This window comes from Anguilla rostrata, chromosome 15 (genome assembly GCF_018555375.3).
Source record: "Anguilla rostrata isolate EN2019 chromosome 15, ASM1855537v3, whole genome shotgun sequence".
NCBI classification, from domain to species: Eukaryota; Metazoa; Chordata; class Actinopteri; order Anguilliformes; family Anguillidae; genus Anguilla; species Anguilla rostrata.
In genome coordinates, this window is record NC_057947.1 from 9,295,814 (window position 1) to 9,318,405 (window position 22,592).

General features: G+C 42.2%; 1 protein-coding gene across 1 annotated transcript in view; it reads right to left on the reverse strand.

Annotated features, from left to right (window-relative positions):
* LOC135241237 (low-density lipoprotein receptor-related protein 1B-like) overlaps positions 1-22,592 on the reverse strand; it is a 457,371-nt gene that overhangs the window by 174,974 nt on the left and 259,805 nt on the right. Inside the window, exons 27-33 of the mRNA XM_064311460.1 lie at positions 21,483-21,647; positions 19,127-19,371; positions 11,848-11,979; positions 10,055-10,282; positions 9,048-9,222; positions 7,911-8,005; positions 3,090-3,239 (exon numbers count right to left, since the gene is read on the reverse strand). Coding sequence (XP_064167530.1) covers positions 3,090-3,239; positions 7,911-8,005; positions 9,048-9,222; positions 10,055-10,282; positions 11,848-11,979; positions 19,127-19,371; positions 21,483-21,647 — 1,190 coding nt within the window. The remainder of the gene's footprint in view (positions 1-3,089; positions 3,240-7,910; positions 8,006-9,047; positions 9,223-10,054; positions 10,283-11,847; positions 11,980-19,126; positions 19,372-21,482; positions 21,648-22,592) is intronic.

Genomic DNA, 22,592 nt, shown 5'->3' on the forward strand with positions numbered 1-22,592 from the left:
GAAACAATTGCATGTTAATCTGAGTTCAATGACTAAAACAAATACATCACTGTCACCAACTATACAACTGCACTGATAATGTCACCTTTAAATCAACTCCATCTGAAATATATATATATTTTCACAAACAACAGTGAAAGTGATTCCATTCAGCAAATTCATATTAATTGTGGTAGATTTTTCTGAAAGTGAATGCTTTTTTGCCACACCGTGCTCGTTCACTACCCTGGGAGTACGGCTTTTGTCTTTCCGTCGGTTTGTGTATGATCTTGCGACTAAAAACTCAGCACATCCTGAAAGAATTTGTTATAAGCGATTAAAGAAAGATCTGTCACCTCTTTTTGCCCACAGACGGCAAGTTTGCTGTTTTAGGGAGGAAGTGTCCGTGATTTTTATTTTTTAAATAATGGATAACTTCAATAGAGTGTCCTTGTCATTACTGAAATTCAGCTATTCAGCGTCCTGATACAAGCAAGCAATAAGTAAACTTTACAAACCATAAGGGCCTTATTTTTGAAAAATGTGCAGACATTCTGAAAAAACAAGCTGTGCCCAGAGTTGCTATGCCACCCTTATTTCTGTGAGGACTTGAGCAGGGCTGGTGTGCTGGAGCCTGGACCATTCATTTGGGAGTGTGGAGTAGAGGAGGTGTAGAGGCGTAGTAGTGAATGTGTATGGCACAGTAATGTTTTAAAGGCATACTATGCATAATTGTCACCTTCAAAATATTATAAAATAATCATGCTGAGGCATATTAATGATGGACTGGCAATCTCTGTCTCTTATTTTCCTTGGTAGCGTCAGCTGAAGTTCGCCAAGGGGATGAAAAGCAATGCGGAGTTGGCTTATTATGTTGGATCTGTTTGTAACGTTATCTCTAGCTATTCAGCTAGGGTTGCCAAATGTTCCGTTTTTAACCGGAATGTCTGGTTTTCAAATAATTTGTATGTGTCCAGTTTGTGGTACAGAGTAATTGATGGGAGAAATATACCAGCAGTTTCTAATGAATTTGCATGTCAGTGACTAGGTCGCGTAGCCTACTCAGACTTACTTTCTTCATAAACAGAGGACCACAGCAAGGCTAAAAATCCTGCATAGTATGCCTTTAATGGTCTTAGCCACCTAAAAATATGTGCCAGCAATACCAGAATGATAGAAATGGGTTTGCTATATACTGGTACTACTATAGTAACAATGTTATTTATAAATCCATCACTGCAACATTTTCAATTGCAATATATGTTGTTTCTCTGTGTTTAGAGATGTATTTGCAAAAAAAAAGAAAGTACAAATATTGTTAAGGAGTGATAGAAAATAACATCATACATATGAGACAATATTCTGAATCCCTCAGAGAATACTCTTGCTCCCATACAAGAGAAGGATTGATGATCCAATGTGAAAGACGTAGCTTGTATTTAGCAAGAGGGAGGAAATTGATTCCACTAAATTAATAATTAGGGGTTCCAAACAGGAAAGGTTTAACACATATTACATGTGACAAAGATGGGTTTACTTGCATTCATTCTGTTTTTACTGTGAAATTTTCTTGGTTCTGTATCTATAAACAATTTTATGATGCCATTTTGTAACATATGGGGTGGCAAAACAAGCTTGGGGAGTCCTCACATTCTTTGTGTTTTGGAAATCCAAAGACGATAAACACATCACGATAAAGTCGATATGCTTGTCACAGCAAGAATACAGCAAACCAAATCCATAGTCATTTTCAGTCCCAGAAACGCAGAGAAACCCTGATGGATGATGAGGTTGAGGTCAGGGCTCTGTGCAGGCCAGTCAAGTTCTTCCATAGTGATCCCGACAAAACCATTTCTATATGGACCTTGCTGTTTGCCTGCCGACATTGTCATGCTGAAACCGAAAAGGGCCTTTTCCAAAACTGTTGCCACAACACAAAGTTGGAAGCACAGAATCGTCTAGAACGTCACTGCAGTAAATGTTGCCTTCACTGGAACTAAGGGGCCTAACCCAAACCATGAAACACAGCCCCAGATCAAGGGGTGTCCAGATACTTTTGGTCATATAGTGCATATGGAATTTTACACCTCTAATAACTCATAATACCAATTGATTACCAAGTGTCCTTTTGGAGTCTCCAAATGGATTTTTTGGAAACGTGCCAAAACACGGCTCAGACAGAACTATTGTGTTTCTAAGCCCACCAGGCACAGCCACAAGCATCTGTTATCCACTCAAAAAAAATAACTTATAAAAAAAAAAAAAAAAATTCTGCTTCCAGTAATATTTTGAGTAATTCTGACTCTTGAAAAACAACCCTCCAAGGGTTGCTTTTCAGAAGGGACCAGGACTATGCCTGCAGCCAAAATGGTTCAAGAACAGGACACATAACATACCCCATTGGTATGTCATTTTCAGGCTTGTGTTAAAAAAGGAGACGATACATAGGGGCTTAAACCCCCTTTTTGAAGGGGGATTCTCCAGTGCATGAGCAACATCTCTCACTAGTCATTAGGAGAGGCCTTGTGGACAGAAAGCACCTAGGACTAACTGGAATCAATGTTGCGTACATTTCCATGACAGCACGTGTGAGCACAAAGGCTAATTACATAAAACCCACTGCATCACACATTGCATTCATCTCATAATTAATGTGTAAACCCGTATTGATTTGGAATCATATTAACAGGAGATAAAGCATCTCTAATCCTATTCCTGTGCAGTGTAACATCTGAAAAATGTAATCCTGCATTATCAGAGCCATAACTCACGCGATCAAACCGTTCCCGTCGATACGCCGGCAACTTTAATGAGCGAAAAGCTCGATAAATCAGACTAAGCACCCGTCGCGCAAAATACAGTCTGAACAAAAGCGCTCAGATCTCCGGCGAATGTAAATCGCCACGTATTCATCACGAAAGCGACCGTCCCCGTCAGCGCTGTTAATTGTGTTATGGGCCTGCCGCCAGAGCCGTTCCACACGCCGCGGTGCGCGACGCGAACGCGTCTGAGGCTCCGCGCCGCAAACGGCTTCATTTAGCGGCTACTTCATCCGGCTCCTTTCCCCCTTCGCTCCGCGATCAATAGCCGGGACCCGAGCGGCCTCTCACCCATAACTGCCAGAGCCGTGGCTCGGGTCAGACTCCTCCTCATGGTCTCTATGGCCTCCAGGCTGCTGCCGTCCAGGCTGCATCTGTTGATCGTCCCATTTCCAGAGCTTATCCAGTACAGCTTGTTTTCCGCATAGTCTATCGACAGACCTGGAATGGGAAAAAAGCGTTGGTTATTTCCTCAGTCTGGATACATTTCATGTTTTGTGATAAAAAAATAAATAAAAATAAAAAATATATATTATATATATACACACACACACACACACATACATATATATATATATATATATTTCCACATGTACAAGAACAAGTTTGGACTTCAACATACAGAAGAAATAAAAAAACAAAACACCCAACCTGCTTGATGGCCCACCCACCACTCTATGACACCCATCACTAATAAACAGAACAAGATATTGCTGGTGCCATAAATTGTTATTTTGTTGAGAATTTTACTAGCGAAGAGGTTACTAATAGACTGGAAGCATTATTCCAGTATACAGAATGTCTTAGCAGATGTTGAGATAGAGGATCAAAAAAGTACTGGATAAATTACTTAAATTCAAGACAAATAAGGCAGCAGGTCCTGATGGCATAAACCCAAGGGTACTCATAGAGTTAGGTAGCAGGTATTATTAGACAGTCTTTAGAAACTGGAGAAATACCTGAGGACCGAAAGCAAGGTAATATAATACCAATATATAAGAAAGGGTCCATACTGATCCAGGAAACTACAGGCCTGTCAGTTTAACTTGCATCACATGTAAAATACTGGACTCCACCATTTTTTGAAAATAATAACATCCTAAGGGATAGCTAGCATGGTTTTTGCAAGGGGAGGTCATGTCTGACAAACCTTCTGGTATTCTTTGAAGAAACTACCATGTGTTTTGACTATAACAAAGCTTATGATATTGTATACTTAGATTTTCAAAAGGCATTTGATAAAGTGCCATACGAGAGATGGACAGAGCCATGATTAAAATCTGTAAATGCTCCAAATCCAGACTGGAACTGGGTATGGGAATTTTACTTCCCCCATTGGGAAGTAAAATTGCATTGCCATCGAGGAGCAAGTTATAGAGAGATCACTTAGATGTCTTGAAGTTGGCCTGGTGGTCTGAGAATGATACAAATACAATCTCTGAGCTGAGACAGGGTAAGAGGGCATGCAATATAAAAATAAAAATCCACTGTTGACTAAGGCTTATGTCTGGATGGAAAAAAAGCGAACGCTCCCTCTAAGGGCATTTGTGCATTTGGAAAGAAGGCGTTCAGGTTTGAGAAGCTCAGTGCGTAAGAGCCACACGTCCTCTTTCCTCTCGAGGGCTGAAACATGGCTGACCCGGGCTGACCGTCACAGCCCCGACCGTAAGAATAGCGCACAGGGCGGGACGAACGCAGAGATGGAAACCTCCCACCGGTCAGGCACGCGCGGTCTGTGCGGCACGTGTTTTTGCTGAACCGTTTGAACTGTTTTGCAGGCTCCCGAAAATACCCTGAAACCTTCTCCCAGATAAAAAAGTGCTTTTCCCTGATGCCACAGAAAACCTCCGGCAGATAAATCACTGGCCGACGCGCTCTGTCATACCCCGCCCTGCTCCCCCGGCTCGCCCTCGCTGAGCGTCTGCTCCCATCTCGATTTAATCTTCGCTTCTCCTGACTTCAAACTAAGTTTGGCAAACGCAGCGGATGAGTTTACCATTTTTTTGCATTTGCGTCTTTCTCTCCACACGGAGGCCTCCAGTTCTACTTTTACACAGCCGTGTCGGAAAGCACCGGTGAAGAGCTGGAGCCCCTCGGCATCGGCCAGCCACCTGGGGCGGTGCCACTTTTAAAAAAAAGGGGGGGGGGCAATGTAGTACAATGGGTAAGGAACAGGCCTTGTAGCCTAAAAGGTCACAGGTTCAATTCCCGGACAAGACACTGCCATTGTACCCTTGAGCAAGATACACAAAACCTGCATTGCTTCAGTATATATCCAGCTGTATAAATGGATGCTATGTAAAAGTTAAGTCGTGTAAGTCGCTCCGGATAAGAGCACCTGCTAAATGCCTGTACTGTTAATTAATTAATTAAATTAATTTAATTTGTTTACTTTTCATGCAAAACATATCCAATTGTAGCCATAAATAGCTGTAGATGGATGCCAATAATATTACAATTAAAAAATTATATATTATTATTATTATTATTATCATTATTATTATTCTTATTAAGAAGATGAGTAAGACGAGATGGCTATACCTCTACTTATTGTTTTAGCTAACAGTGACCTTTAAGCGATCTAAAGAGCACTCCCCGATGATCCTGCGTGAATGTGAGTGGATGTGCGCGGGTACGAGCGGCAGCTCGGTGCACAGCTCGGCGCGATCGCTCCAGAGATGGTTCCGGATAACTCTGATCTCCGGTCCGATCCCCCGAGAGCCGGGTTTGTTTACGGCGGTGTCGCGCCGCCAAAGGTCACGGTCGTCCGCGAGCATAATTCATTTTCACGACTCCCCGGCCCGCGCTACAATTACAAATGCTGCTATTTAAATTTCGGTCCTTTTTCCCCGATCGCTTGCGAAACGCGTTCGGAAGATTTGTGGCGTAAACACCGGGACCGTGTGAAGAATAGGGTCGGTGTGGAGCAGCGGTCATGGTCTCAGGACGCACGATGGGGACCGAACTGAAACGGAAATAAATGTTGTGTCTTTATGTTGTAGCTTATGGTGCCTCCTAGTTGACTTGGCATAGGTCAGAGTAATGTTTACTGTGTGAACTGGACTTAATGTGTTCATGGCTATGAATAGCTGTTACATAATGAGTATTGTGCCTTATCGGACCTGTGTTTTGTATTTGTTCCAATGACCTTCGGTATGCACTTATTGTATGTCGCTTAGGATAAAAGCATCTCCCAAATGAATGCAATGTAATGAAATGGAAATAAATGTGAGGGGTTTTGGAGGGAAGCCCGTAGTGTTTAGATGCAGTAGCCCGCCCTAGCCTCTTATCCTGCTCTCGTGTTAGCGCAGGGCAGCCAGGTCCTGTGTCGCAGACAACCTCGCCATCCAGCGGCATCAGATAGCGCGTTGTGTAACGCGGCCTTTCAGAGCGTTAGCGGAGGGTTATTCAGTTCTGGAGGACAGTGGCGAGAGTCCAGCGGTAACACGTGTAGCTCATGGCCAGGGCAGTCGGCTGTTTTTGTCATTTTCCCCTCGTCTCCTTGCTTGAGGGGACAACGAAGCCGCTGGTGGCGGTAACGAGGTAAGGTCCTGTGCACACGCCACGTGAGCATGTGAGTCGTATGACACAGCCATTCTCTCTGTGCCCAGCTGGGGGGGGGCGAGGGTGGAGGAGGGTACAAAAAAGAAAGGGAACATCTGCTGACACCCTGCAAGGGGGATTAACAGCGACTGTGCCCAGGGACGGCGGGGGTTTGTGAACAAGGCGCTACGCCACTGAGAGAGACTTAAAGAGGCAGCGTCACAGGACTCTGGCAAAGGATGAACTGCGTTTTATTTACTTTCATTTCATTTTATTCATTCTGCTCAAGCAGGAAGTGCCATCTCTTTAAATGAAACGTTCTAGTAAAATCCATTTTATAAGAACAAACTGGCCAATAGTTCAAATACAGAGTCTGTGAATTGCATACATAAAATAGCCTGCACAAAAGCACAAAAATGACATATGAGAAAAACAATGAACGCACGTCCTGAAACACTTTCTGAAGGCCCTGATTTAGAGTCGTCCAGTGCAATGAAGCTGGAGGGCAGGTGTGAGCACAGTCATGTGACTCTCACTAAAGTATGAGGGCAGGTGTGAGCACAGTCATGTGACTCTCACTAACGTATGAGGGCAGGTGTGAGCACAGTCATGTGATTCTCACTAACGTATGAGGGCAGATTTGAGCTCAGTCATGTGACTCTCACTAACGTATGAGGGCAGATGTGAGCTCAGTCATGTGACTCTCACTAACGTATGAGGGCAGGTGTGAGCTCAGTCATGTGACTCTCACTAACGTATGAGGGCAGGTGTGAGCACAGTCATGTGATTCTCACTAACGTATGAGGGCAGATTTGAGCTCAGTCATGTGACTCTCACTACATATGAGGCAGTTGAGCCAGTATGGACTCTCATAACGTATGAGGCAGATTGAGCAGCTGTGACTCCACTTACTTCTTCCATCTTCGGACAGTACTATTATTTATTTGTTATGGAGAATTTGCTTTACATGTTTACTGTTCATTTTATCAGTCATTCTTTTTTGTATGTGTTTGTTTTCTTACTTATTAATTGTTACATGTTCAAAATAAATCTATTCAATTCAATTCAAAACGTATGAGGGCAGAAGTGAGCACAGTCATGTGACTCTCACTAACGTATAAGGACAGATTTGAGCACAGTCATGTGACTCTCACTAACATATAAAGACAGATTTGAGCACAGTCATGTGACTCTCACTAACGTATAAGGACAGATTTGAGCACAGTCATGTGCTCTACTACTTAAGACAGATTTGACATTATGTGACTCTCACTAACGTATAAGACAGTTTGAACAGATCATGTGACTCTCACTAACATATAAGGACAGATTTGAACGCAGTCATGTGACTCTCACTAACGTATAAGGACAGATTTGAGCACAGTCATGATTCTCACTAACGTGTAAGGACAGATTTGAGCATAGTCATATGATTCTCACTAACGTATGAGGGCAGATGTGATCTCAGTCATGTGATTCTCACTAGCGTATGAGGGCAGATCTGAGCACAGTCATGTGACTCAAACTAACGTATGAGGACAGGTGTGAGGTCAGTCATGTGACTCTTACCTACGGGGTCTCTCTGGTTCTGCTGCAGAATCTTGCTGTTGCTTCCGTCCATGTTGGCTGTGTTTATCGTGTTGCCGTCAGTCCAGTATATTTTCCTTAAAGAAATTATAAAAGCAATACAATAAATTAAAGCTACATTAATTTTAGACCCGACTGAGACCTTGGAAAAAAATATAAACAGAACCTCATTCTTCACTGGAGAGATAGTATCGTATGGCATATGTACACAAGAAATATCAAATGAAATCCAGGCATCACTGTTATTTAGAGTATGTGCAGCCTCATATGCAGCGTCTGTGTCGTTATGGTTATACATAAATATTACGGAATAATGCTGAAGGTGCAAAATTATTACTTCATGGATGAAAGAACTTTCCTAGGGACTGTCATTAGCTGGTAAACAAAATCATTCATGTCGCCCTGCCCTGTTAATGCATTATCACATCAAACACAAAGTCTGGTGACTGGTGACCTTCATGAACTTATCCAAATTACTTTCAGATACAACAGGTAATAATAATAATAATAATAATAATAGTAACAGTAGCACTAACAATAACAGTAGCACAATGAATCTTCTGGCATAAAAGAGAAGGGTAGAAATATGGTGCATTTTAAATGGTCTTATATAAGGGCTTATTAAAAAGTACTACATGTTTATAAATTTCCAATTTCTGATAACTCAACCTTTAAACATGCTTGAAAAGTAGCATGAATTTAGCTGGGAATACAAGGAATAAATGTAACACTTTGAATGTGTGTAATTATGTAAATTTCCTCCGATATAATGTATGCAACATGATGCAATAAAGCAGCAATGTACTGCATTCTGTGCTTTAATATACACTCACATACCACATGCATATTTGTTCACATAAATAAATAGATGCCTTACATACAGCATTACTTGTTGCATGTTTTTTTTGGGGGGGGCTTTTTTCAGCTTTATTAGACAGGATAGTGTAGAGAGACAGGAAGAGCTAGGAGGAGAGAGAGGGAGAGACATGCGACAAAGGTCGGCGGTCGGACTCGAACCGCCAACGTTGCGGCTTGCAATGAGCATGTGGAAAGCGCTGTATGGGATACGCCACTGGAGGCCCCTACTTGTTGCATGTTAATGTCATTTCTCCTACTTACCCCTTGACTGGATGTAGGACCAGGCACTTGGGCTTATCGATGCCGTGAATGATGGAGGTTTTCAGAGACCCGTCCAGCCGGGCCACGCTTATCTGGGTCTCATCACTCTCTGAGCTCAGCCAGTACATGTTCCGGGACAGCCAGTCTATGGCCAGCCCACGGACATTCAGTATATCTGAAACATACACAAGAACATGTGTGTCTCACCCAAATAATATACATATAAATGTAAACATACACACACACACACACACACTTTGCATACACACACGCACATGTACACACACACAAACATGCGCAGGCACACACACACACACACACACACATTCTCTCTCTCACACACACACACATGCAGACATACAGACACACGCACACACACACACACACACAATAAACAAGTAATCTGGAAGGTTTTGTGTGCAAAATCATTTCTGTAGAGCCCTAAAATTTGATCAGTCCACTATACTAAACAAGAAGTGTGTACTCTTACTGTGCAATGCAGGTTTTTACAAATAATTAATTTCATTTCAATTCATATTGTACACAATGAGATGTCGCTGATTAGTCAAAGTACTTTTCCTGACATTACAGAATAGCAAGGAACAGTTTCAGTACAAACTCTGGGACAGATTTAAACTTCTAAAAACATCAGCTAGGTGTTCAGACTTTTGCTCAGATCCTACAAAGATGCTTATCTAGGTTTGGGTGAGGGGAGAGCAGGAAACCCCCATGAGGTCCATCCATTAAATTCAGCTAGCATGGGAAGCCATTTTTAATGCCTTATCACTGTGCGTCAGGCCCATGGTGGCGTTAGTGTCCCAGAGCGATGCAGACGTGCCTTCCATCCTTCACAAAGCCTGCAGAAACTCTCGGGCCTTTTAGGAATGCGAACGGAGGATCACCGCCATACTATTTCAACACATCGTGCCACAAGTTTACGGGGGAAGATCGGAGGCGCGTCCTTGGAAACGGCCGCGTTAAAAAAAAAAAATCGAAAGCGGCGTTACCTCCAGAGACGACCGTTTCCATGGCGGTCCCGTTTATGAAGCCCCGCTTTATGGTTTGGGTCTTCACGTCGGTCCAGTAAATCCTCTCCTCCAGCGCGTCGTAATCCACCACCGACACGTTGTCGATATCCGGGACGGTCAGGGCCGTTATGATGTTGAGGTACGGGTTGTCGATATCCACCCCGCGAATTTCCGAACGCCGAGCGTACAGGAGGAACCTCTTCAGCGCTGCAGCAAACGAAGCGTAAATTCATCTTATATCCGAGACACGAACGTAAAGCATGAGTGATAATTATGGTTTAAGCGTCCGCGGGATTATTACCGTCCAAGGACAGCCGAGCATTTTGTAAACACCCCGCGGTAAGTCCGTGCATTAATTACACCGCGTAAACATAATTTAAAATGAGTGACAGGCAATTGAACACGGCTGACTATTTTACGTGCAAGATGGACACGTAATGACGATATTAATCACGCATGTCAGAAGGGGGGGGGGGGGGGGGCAAAGGGGGCACATGATAAATTTAAACGCCACAGAGAAATGTGCCTTAAAAAGCACGACACTAAGAGCAAACTCTACTGCAAACTCCATTATACGCGCTTCTGATGAGACTGGTGTCCACCAAAGGACCGTTTCCTCACAACATAATGTTTTTAATGTTGATTCCAGGAAAACAAAATGGAAACAGAAACTAGAAATGATTCCCAACATCGTAAAAACGTCAGAGATTTTGGAACTCAGAAAATAACGTTCTTCACAGGAGAGCAAACTGTAGTACAATAAAATAATATCTCTAACGAGACAAGATAAGCAGCATCTATTTGTTTCGTGTGGTTACTCTTTCATAATCAATAGGAGAAAAAGTAGCACAAGTAATAAATATTAATTTGAAAAAGCAAAGCACAGAGTATATACTGTCCTCTACAGACTTTCCTTTCCAGAGTTCTTATTTTGTGATTAACACTCTGACACTGACTGATTAGGTAGTACTCCAGGGTGAACATCACCGGTAGCCCTGGATTTTAAAGTCACCTCTATGGGTAACTTTCCCCTACTGTCCCTTATCTGAGTATAAATAAAAAAATAACATGGCATTTTGACTATGACACGGTGCTTGTGATGCATGAAAAAGCATCCTTAAACAGAGGATAAACTGAAGTACCATCTTGCTAGCCCACGCAATAAATACATTATTTTTTCACAGGGAACAGACATCACTGTATTAACACGTCCATGTGAAATATGGCCCACTGGAGCGGCAGCCCAGCACCATGAACAGTTATGTTGACCTTCCCTTAAGGAATCTATTAGCAGGGTGACTGACACTGAGAATAGCATTGAGAGAGAGCAGTCCCTGCATTCTCTGCAGGCTCCCCGGAATAACAACGCCAAACCGCCGTTTGAATCACAGCTGAATTCCGCGTCGCATTCCGCCTCAACGGAAATTCGGCTTTCACACGCGCCGGAGAATTCAAAGCGGGAGAGTAACGGCCGTTTCATTCGAATTCTCGATGGACATATGACCATACCCACATGGTCACGTGATATCACATTTGCTGTTCAAAAATGCATAAGAGGACTAATATGATTTGAGGCATTGGGATGGATTTAACATGAATTGGTTAATGTTCACTAGAATTGATATGTTAATAGTAACTAATAAACACAGTAGTTAAATGGTAGTGTTGTGCTTCACAAACACAGTGTGCTGAGTTGATTAAAGAACTTAATTACAGGTAAAGGAAAGCTACTGATTTAAGTGTGGAGGCTGTAGGAACGGGCTGATACTCACTGGAGCAGGACCTGTTGTTGGGGCTCAGCTTCATCAGGTAAGGGCAGGAGCAGGTTGCCGTTCGGTTGTAGTTAATCAGACACAGGTGTGAGCACGGGCCCCTCCCCTCGTTTGCTTCACAAGGGTTTGCAGCTGCGGGAATGAAATGTTTATGACAGACTTACCAAGAAATCCCCAAAAACAACGAGTACACACGTTCACACACAACCCCAACCCCCCCCCCCCCAAAAAAAAAAACAACAGCATGCACACACAAATTATTCTATTAGTCTCAATAAAAAAAGGCTATATTTTTATAAAAATAATTTCACTGTCTTTGTGTACTTGAACAAATCTAGCTGGTCATGCCTCAGTTGATATCAGTGGGAAATGCTTCTATACTATATATAAATAGCTTTGTTATCTTTCTGCTTAGTGAGTACAGATTAAACCACAGAGAGCAATTCTGCAGGAAAACCACTGGATTACTCACGTTTTCTCACGTCACGGTTTCTTATCAAAAGTATATCAGCCCTTGTCACTAAAATAAGTGTCATTGCTTCTACCTCCTGTTCATTAAAAAAAGATCAGAGCAGTCAGCTTCCGTGATTTCATACGATTCTTCTGACTGCGGCTAAATCATTACAAGAGCAGGAGAGTAGCTTTAAGACCGTGTTTATGATTCTCGTATAAGCCACAGTACATCTCAGGAGTTAGAAATAAATCTGCTACAAGATCACCAGTAAAAAAAAGGGAGTATTTCCCACAAAGGGGAATTCAATAATGAATCCATTATTTAATTTATATTTACCCCTGAAAACAGGCCAGACTTCCCACTCTACTCAGAACTAATTTGTCAAACAGGAAGGGCGGGCCTGCGACAAACCAGCCAATCAGGGTCAAACTAACGCCAAGGACTTTTATTGTGCCCGTTTCCCCCCCCCCACCCTCCGTTTTCTTCCCTTCTTCTACCCGTCATATGCAGTCCCTGCGGAGCGCAAACCTGGAGGCCCAGGTCCTGTTAGCACGCCTGCGCTCTCCCCGCCACACATAACGTGTTTACAACCAGAGCCCCGGCCAGGGGGCCCGGGCACGCGTCCAACCCGCCGTTTCCCCTCCGTTAGGCCGCCAAACAGGAAGCGCGGGCGGCCATTTGGCCCTCGGCCTCCTCCGCCAAACACCGCTGTCCATCACGGACGCGCGGGGGCCAAACTGGGGAACGGCATCCGGACGCTAGGCGACAGGCCACAGTTGGTTAGCCTGGACTCGGCGTAACAATCCTTTTCCCACAGGGCTCTTTAAACTGGATTAGACGCGCTCACTGGCGTCCGTGACAACCGCGGCTCGATCCGTGCGCGCTTATCTATGCAGAACAGTCACAAAGCTATTTAATTCATTATTTATTTTTCTTAAAGTAAATTGGAATACGTTACATTAGTGTAAGTAAAAGGATGGAGCCATTAATTTGTGAGCAGCTGGACCAAGCAATAACTTGTGTCCACCGGGACAGCGTTCAGAGAATACGAGCTCCTATTTTTGGGTAAAATAAATGGGCCTGGCTGAAGATGCTATGGGACTTAATAACTTAAATACATCCAAATCACAAGGCTTCAAAATAAAATACAAAACAAGTACTCGAGTCAGATCCAATAAGTGCAAGCAGTAGGGTTTGAATGCCACCTATTTTTTAATCAATATAACACAGACATCAATGACTAAATGACTCAAGAGTGCAGTATGAGAACAGTCAGGCCTGTAAAAAAACCCATAATTAACAATTACAACAACACTTCATCACAGAGCAATTACCTTGGAAGTTACCTTATTTATTTATTAACGTATTTCTTTCTTTATTTATTTTACAAACACAGTTTGACGAGTTCAGTAATCACCAACACCTTTTGTGCAGTTGAATTTATTTGAGGATCAAAGTTTAGGGAAATTGTTAAAAATGATGCTGACATTGAGGGCCTAAGGATTTCCTTATTTTGTATTTTCATCATTTGAAGTTTTGAGTGCTTCAGATTCAGTTATTGAATGTTGAATGTGCAGTGAGTTTACGGGCTCTATTTCCCAAATTCAATGTCACACGGTGCATGTGCACAGCCAACGGCGCGGCGTGGAGCACACCTCGTTGGATATTTTTGGGACCAGAGACGAGCGGCGCACAGCGTAACGTGCGCGGCACGCCTGGAAACTGGGCGGGGTTATACTGACTTATCAGTGGGCGTGGTGCAGCTGCATCTACTAATAACCAATCAAACGGCCTCTTTTCATTCTCTTCGTGTCATGCGCATTCGAGTCGTGTGCATTGTGCAGGGCGTGCTGACAATTTCCGTAGTCCACCGCTGCCATGGACGAGGAGGATAAGGATTTACTAATCAGATGCTTCTCACAAGATGTTCTTTTGGCCTGTCATTTAAAAAAAAAAAATTGTGTTCGAATGAATCTCATAAGAAAAATTTGTTCTAATTTTCTTCTGTCAGAATTAGAACATTGCCTAAACGTTTATAATGGGTCAGTTTTAATTTCCCATTAAATCTGTAGCTAAATAGCTTAAATGCTCTTTAACTAATACATAATGGCAATAGTATCTTGAAGTTTTAGTAAACAAAATAAAAGGAAGTCACTCAGTGTTGCTCAAATGAAAGAAAGAAAAAATTATAACACGAGTCCATCATTAATTTACAACAATGGCATGGCTTAACTGAACTGAGCAGGCCTGGATGAGTGGTGGTTTCATCATGTTTTAACATTACAGGCATCTAGAAGATTATTTTATCCAGAGGGACTTACACAACTTTTTATATAGCATTTACATTGCATCCATTTATACAGCTGAATATACCTGTATACTGAAGCAATGCAGGTTAAGTACCTTGCTCAAGGGTACAACGGCAGTATCCAACTGAACCTATTACCTTTAGGTTACGAACCTGTTTTCTTACCCATTATACTACTCTGTCATCCCATAAGTGCTTTAAATACATTTATTTCAGTTAGGCTATTTATCCCCTGGTTCCAAATCAGCACAGGTTTGACCTGAAACATGACAAAACCACAACTGATCCAATCCCGTATACGTACCTTCTTTTTAGCAATAAATGAAAGAAAAACATGACCTTCCTTTGGTTGCTGGTTTAAACATCCATGCACAATATGCTCTTTAGAACCAACAGTGATTTGTCCCATAAATATGCAGATATTAACGATTTATGCAGTTATTTTTCGTAACCTCTGTTCTAAGTGTCCCGCACATACTTTGCAGTTGTAACACCGGACTACGTTAACATTTGTTTAAATTGTACATGAACCATTTGTGACCACCTCAAGCTTAATATGACTTATTGTTGCAGACAAGTGTACACTCTTTGTAGTGTAATTTCACAGCTCTTGATTGCATTAAGTAATTCATTAAAAAGTGAAAATTTCCACAGTTCTGCCAGTTCTTCCCTATATATCTGGTGATGACTCTCTGTGACCATCAGTAATTAGAAAAGTATACATGCAAAAAATCATTTTCTTCACATGAATATTATTTTATGTATAAAAATGCTGGCAATACACGTTCAAGCTGATCTTAAAATTTCCACCAGTAAGATATGTTAGGCTGCTCAATTATGTCGGTATGAACAAATGCATATTGGAATATGCAATAATTATTATTTGTTACTTGTTTCACTCAAATGCTAATTATATCTACGTTTTTGTTTTATGTTGATATTACATTTATTATGCCAGAAAGCAAGATAGTTCCAAATGCTGCATTAATTATCAAACTCTGTTTATTAAAGCAGTCTATCCATAATTGGTGCCAGTACTGTCGCTATCATTTTAACTACAGTCAATTAAAATTAAAAGATTGTTGCATTTATAGTCATTCTGCTCATTGCAGACGGGTGTAAAAAAAAAAAGAAAACAGAAAAACAGAACACAGGATCACAATTCAGTATAAGAACAGCCATAACCAATTAAAATAGAAATAAATACAGGAATTAAAATGATTAAAAAAAGAAATGAAACAATTAATAATAAATTCAAAGTTTGCAGTTGTTTTTCCTTTTGGGATTTATATCAAAGTAAAACTGGGAAGCATATTATCGACAAAAACTGTTGATTGCCTCTTGAATAGACTGAGAAACATGCGTTCAGAAATCGCCGAAATTAGCAATCCACTGGACGATGGCCTGTGCCATACGCCTTAGATCTGAGCAGGCGAGAGGCGAAGGGTGCAAATGACAGATCGGACTGACCCGGAAATTATGATGAGGGACCATAATTTCACTGCTCTATGCGAGACTGACTGACACACCCCCAGCAGTGGCTCCCCTCCCACTTTGGTGCACGGCGAGTCACAAAATTACCAAACCGCTCAGGCACGTTGAAATATATGGAGAAAATACCATTTTCCAGTGCGCAACAGACAGACAGAAAAAAAAAAAAAACAGGACCAGCATCGTTCTTCTTAGCATAAGCACACAAAGGCACGATGATTCAAACAGGAATCACGGACACATAGAAAAGTTAAACGGTCTATATTTCACTTGCACATACACGACAGAGTTCAACCGGCAATCAACCACCTGACAGGACAACTAGCATGGCGAAGCAGTGAACCAGTGCAGTTCGTAACCGGAGTCTGCTTATTAATTTTATGCACGGCACCAATTCACCAAAGTTTGAGAAGAAAAATCGAGACCAAAAAAAAAAAAAACCGTGAATAATTTGAAGCCATTTTAACAACTTGGGATACAGCCGGGAAACATGGCGTCCAAGTTCATGCCTGTACGCAGTGACCATGAGAAAATCGTGGGCGGGTCCAAGTCTTTCATGCCACGTCCCCCGGGGAGGAAATTTGTTTTTCTTGGACGTCTCGCACGGTGTAAACAAACAGCGGGTGTGCGATTGCCGTAGCTGGCCATTAACAGCCTGTGAGGCTTGGAACTCTTCCCACGCTGCCGGGGAAACAAAGCGAAACGGCGCGGATCGATAAGGGCGCACAGCAACACACTCAAGCTCCCGTTGTTCCCGTTGGCCGTTTTTAAAGCGCGCTGGGGGTGTAAATGCTTATGTGAATGTATAACTGCTTTATGGAATAAGCTGATCTGTGTGTCATTAATGTGGCTTTGACTGTTCTGTAGTGTAACAAGAATACATGAAAACCGATCAGAACCCTATCATTTCAAATGAAGCCGTTTGTTGAACACTGCAGAAATGTTTCACAAAATATAGCACCTACGAGTGATTTAGCTATTTTTACCAGTACCGGAAAATGTTGGGAAATTAAATGTAGTGGAGCGTGGTCATCAACAATCAGATACTACACACTGTAGTACCACACAGTCAGTCACCACACACTGTAGTACCAGAGTCAGTCACCACAGACTGTAGAACCACACAGTCAGTCACCACACACTGTAGTACCAGAGTCAGTCACCACACACTGTAGTACCACAGAGTCAGTCACCACACACTGTACTACCAGAGTCAGTCACCACACACTGTAGTACCAGAGTCAGTCACCACACACTGTAGTACCACAGAGTCAGTCACCACACACTGTAGTACCAGAGTCAGTCACCACAGACTGTAGAACCACACAGTCAGTCACCACACACTGTAATAACAGTCAGTCACCACACACTGTAATACCACAGAGTCAGTCACTACACACTGTACTACCAGAGTCAGTCACCACACACTGTAGTACCAGAGTCAGTCACCACACACTGTAGTACCACAGAGTCAGTCACCACACACTGTAGTACCAGAGTCAGTCACCACAGACTGTAGAACCACACAGTCAGTCACCACACACTGTAATAACAGAGTCAGTCACCACACACTGTAATACCACAGAGTCAGTCACTACACACTGTAGTACCAGAGTCAGTCACTACACACTGTAGTACCACAGAGTCAGTCACTACACACTGTAGTACCAGAGTCAGTCACTACACACTGTAGTACCACAGAGTCAGTCACCACACACTGTAGTACCAGAGTCAGTCACTACACACTGTAGTACCAAATACAATTAACTTAAACGTTCTGTTGCGCTCCATTGCATTGCTTTCTTGCAATGCGCAAGATGATTCTTAAATACCGACAGTGCATTTAAATGAACTCACTGCAACTGAGCATAACCAGTTTCATATCCCACTAAATTGAACATGTGGCGATGCCGAATTTTACGGCCCTGGTGGTAATTTGCCGCATGCTTAGTAAATATAGCCCTTAATCTGCAGGCTGAGAACAAGAGTCCAAATAGCGTACCGCCACTAGAGATTTAAAATTCCACCCAGAATCACCTTCAAAAATGATTAAGGAAAAATAACAAAATAGTGTCCTGATGGACGGATTTGTAATCCTGCTGGGAACACACTACCAGGTCGGGGTCACTATACAACATGCAGAGGGGCAAAACCAGAGTCGAGGTCGAATTGAACGAACAGAGTCAAACACACAAAATCCACTAAGGCAAACAAACCAGAAGGACTAAGAAGAATCGGAGTCGAACAGAACAAGTCAATGGTCAAACACAAAATCCAATCAGAAAACAAACAAGGAGGAACAAAATCGAACAAAATAAGGTCAAACAACACGCAAAGTCAAACAAAGTAATCACTATCTACAAGTAACGATCACAAATTTCAAAGAGCTAGTCTCCACTGATGAATAGCAAATTTTCAAACCAACTAACCGGAGGTGGAAACAGCCAATTTGATGATGAACCAGAATACAACATTGCATTAAAAATATATTATTCGTTACATGTCTGATGCAAGACTCATCGCTTTACATTCTGGATGCAACAATAGCAAGCTTCCTGTCTCGCTATGTTCCGCGCTGTACCACTGGCACACAGAAAGACACAGGCTGTGAGAGAAACTGGTAACCACCCACGGGGTGGAGTTTCACTCAAGAGAAACTAGCGAGGTGTGTCATGCTTTAGGTTGTGATTGCAGTTCACCCTTATGGACACACGATTGGTTTCCAAATAACCTATTTCGAAATTTATTGCTACTTTAAGCTTTTTGCAAATATGATCACAGTAGCACAGAATATCTCCCTTGCTGAAAGTGGTTGCTTGAGCATTAACTCAGGAAGAATATCAACGCGTTTAATAAGCACCAGTGGCTGGGGACTCCCGACCAGAGAAGACCGGCCATGACACAGCGAGAGAACTTTAAGCAAAGAAGAATAACAGAAAGCACAGATCCAGCCAACAAAAACCTGTGACAACTGAAAAATAAAAGCGGAGAAGCTTGAAGTGAACGCAGGAGAAGACGCTCCTCACCCTGAGGCTGTCTGCTGGGGTGGTAGATCTGCAGGTCGAACGGCTGGGCGCTGGTCTTCTGGATCACCGTCACGTTCTGCCCGGTCCACTTGTTGGCCTTGGCCAGGGTGTTGGTCCTCCAGTCGGTCCAGTAAATGCTGCCCTCGAACAGGGAGACGGCGAAGGGGTGAGAGAGGTACTCGTGTCCCTTCAGGATCTCCATCACCCCGGTCCCGTCGTACAAGGCCGAGTAAATGGCGTCAGACCTGGGGGGGCACATAAAGCACAGCATGAGCAGGACTTTCTAGTTGTGCAGAACTAATATACCGTATATGTATATATTATACAGTGAGCTCAATAATGTTTGGGACAAAGACATATTTCTTCTGGCTCTGTACTCCACAATTTTAGATTTGTAATCAAAAAATTCACATGTGGTCAAAATACAATTTCTCAGCTTTTATTAAAGAGGTATTTTATACAGCAGATCAGACGGCATGAATGCACCAGTGACGACTAGCCATAGAAGATTTAGTGAACAGAAAAACAGAGGCTACACTGCAAGATGCAAACCACTAGTAGGCCATAAGATCTGGATGGCCAGGTCACAGTTTGATAAGAAGTACCTAAAAGAGTTCTGGAAAAAAGTGTTGTGGACAGAGGAGACCCAGATTTGCCTTCATCAGAGTGACGGCAACAGCTAAGTGTGGAGGCCTAAAGAAGGAACCTCCGGAGGTGCATAGCAGCCCCCGCTCTGTGAAACGTGGTGGGGGTGTTATGATTTAGGCATGCATGGCTGCCACAGGTACTGGCTCACTTAACACTAGAACTGCCATGGGGTAAAATTTACCCGTTTCTGTTTTTCGAGTGTATGTAGGCCTAACTCTGTTTCAATAAAAAAATAATTTCTCCCAGTCCTTGACTTTTTACTAAAATTTTGTTATTAAGCACCTCCTAATGTAAGAAAGTTATAGATAAAAACATAAAAAAGTTTGAGGCATTTATACGTATAAGCAATAGTAAAATTTACCCACTATAGAAAGCATTTATTTTCGGCGTATAACCATATAAGGGCATTTCTTTTCGCGCGGTTTGTGTTCGTGCATTTCAGTTGCCACGCAACGTGTGTTATTTATATTTTATTGTTCTATTTTTTGTATTCCATTTTCATATCCCATTCCATTGTTCTCGTGCCTTTGAATGGCATAACAAAGTCGTGTAGCCTATTTAGGAACTGCGCGTGTTCTTTGAAAGGCCTCTGTTGCTGCCTAGTTAGCTTATTATAAAATAAAAAGAAACAATAGACAAAATGGATCGACGAAAAAGACTCATGGATGCCAGTGAGGCATTAGCATTGCTGAATGCTTTGAGTGATGGGGAGTCTGATGGTGGGGAGGTCTCCGGGTTGAGCAAAGTGTCCTGGGTCGGCGAGGAAGATGCATCGGATGGATCATCTGACAACGAGCCAGAGCCTCAGAGGAAAGTATCGTCGAGATGGTCGGATCAATTTATGCCTGCAGTGTCAACTATTGGCATATGTACAGTACTTGCACAAGGTAGGCATAAACTTGGCACATTCACTCTCATTGTACCTACCTAGCTAGTTATCGATAAGGTAAATCTCAATAACTCAATTGCATTGATGTCTGTTACCGGCACTAGCTAACTAGCTCTATTTTTCGTTTTGTACAATTTTTTCTTCCTATTTTCAAGCTGAAATATTTCCCCTTTTGTTGCTAACAGTTGTTCCTGAATTCCAAAGAGCACTTGTATTTTTCCGTTTCACAAGATTACACAGTGCCTATCTAACCACAATGTAACGTTTCAAGCAAGGAGCCACATTAGCCTACATTGTGGCGTTAATTGTTGATGTGACTGCTGATAGCAGCGTCAAAATTAATTATGAAGTGTACAGAAGCATATAATCTGCTCACGTACATCCTCTAAACTCATGTCCTTCCTCTGATCTAAATTCATTTGAACGTGCATCATTTGCTGAAGTGAGAACCTAAAGCAATTAGCCCCCGATTCTCAGCACCTGGTGATGTCTATGGGTCACAGACTTTGGGACACAGACAGTATGTCATTCCATGCAGAAAAGTACTAAACATGACAACTTTAATATGTTCCAGACATTATGGAACATATTGTATAAAAAGTGGGGTAACGTCTACATGGTGAAACCATAGCGTATAAAATGTTGTTAAATAAAAGCTGAAAATGTGCACTTTAACGACATGTGAATTGTTTGATTACACATTTAAAATTGTGGAGTCCCAAATGCATATAACACACACACACACACACACACACACACACACACACACGCCCCTTACTAAAGCCCATGTTCCTGCTGATGCATGCCATTGCTGCCTACCGAGCATCTGTCCACACAATCCTCTTTTCCAGGTGATCCAATGTGAGTCCGTTAGGCCACGCCCCCACGTCCATGTCCCTGAAGACAACATGTCTCCCGCTCCCGCTCATGGAGGCGGCTTCGATCCGCGGGAAGGTGGCGTCCCAGTCTGTCCAAAACACAATTCTGAACACAGAATGGCCTGTTAACCTCATTTGTTTGTGTGTCTGTCCAATCACACACCTCTGCACCTGTTAACATCATCCGTGTGTGTGTCTGTCCAATCACACACCTCCGCACCTCCCTGCTTTCAATCAAGACATGTTTCTGCTAATTACTTTATTTATTATTATTTATTATAATTATATTGTGAATTCTGTATTAATTCCAAATATTAATCAAGCTGCTTATTTTCAAAAATGTTCCATCAACACAGAATTCAACACCTTGTATTCAAATGCAATGTACCACTATCATGATCTTTTCAGATTTTCATAAGAAGAGCAAGTTTTAAGGAGAACTGCAATAGGAGGTGGTGCCTCAGCATAAATTAGTGCCTAATGTCTTTTCTCATGAAGTCACTTAAGTTAATTGGCCATTGAACACTGATGCTCAAAAATAAAATATGGTACATAGTTTTTTCCCCATTTAAACCATGGCCATTTGGTCCATTAGCAGCCATTTTTCACAGTCCTGTCCTTGAATATGCTGAAGGTTCAATGGTCAAAATAATTACTTCAATAACTGCGCAAAGCACTTTTCCATGCTTAACATAAAGCTGTCTTAACAGATTCAGCCATGAGCACCAAATGGATCCTGAAATCTTAACCCTCTTTTATAGTGCTGACAAAGCAGCCAGGATTTTAAGTGGGCCACACTCCATTTTGTCAACAAGTCTCCTAAATTGGAAATTCAGACTACATTTCAAAAGAGTAAACTGCTCACTCAATAAATTCCATGTGGTCAACCAGCACGAGAATGGTTCAATATTACTACTTAACAACAGTTTTATTCATTGTGTTGATCTCAGGAATTTTACTTTTACTTGGAATTTGGAACTTGCCAAATTGTGCTTGTTATGTGTATAATAATTAATTATAATTTGCAGCTATACACTATATAAGTTAGAAA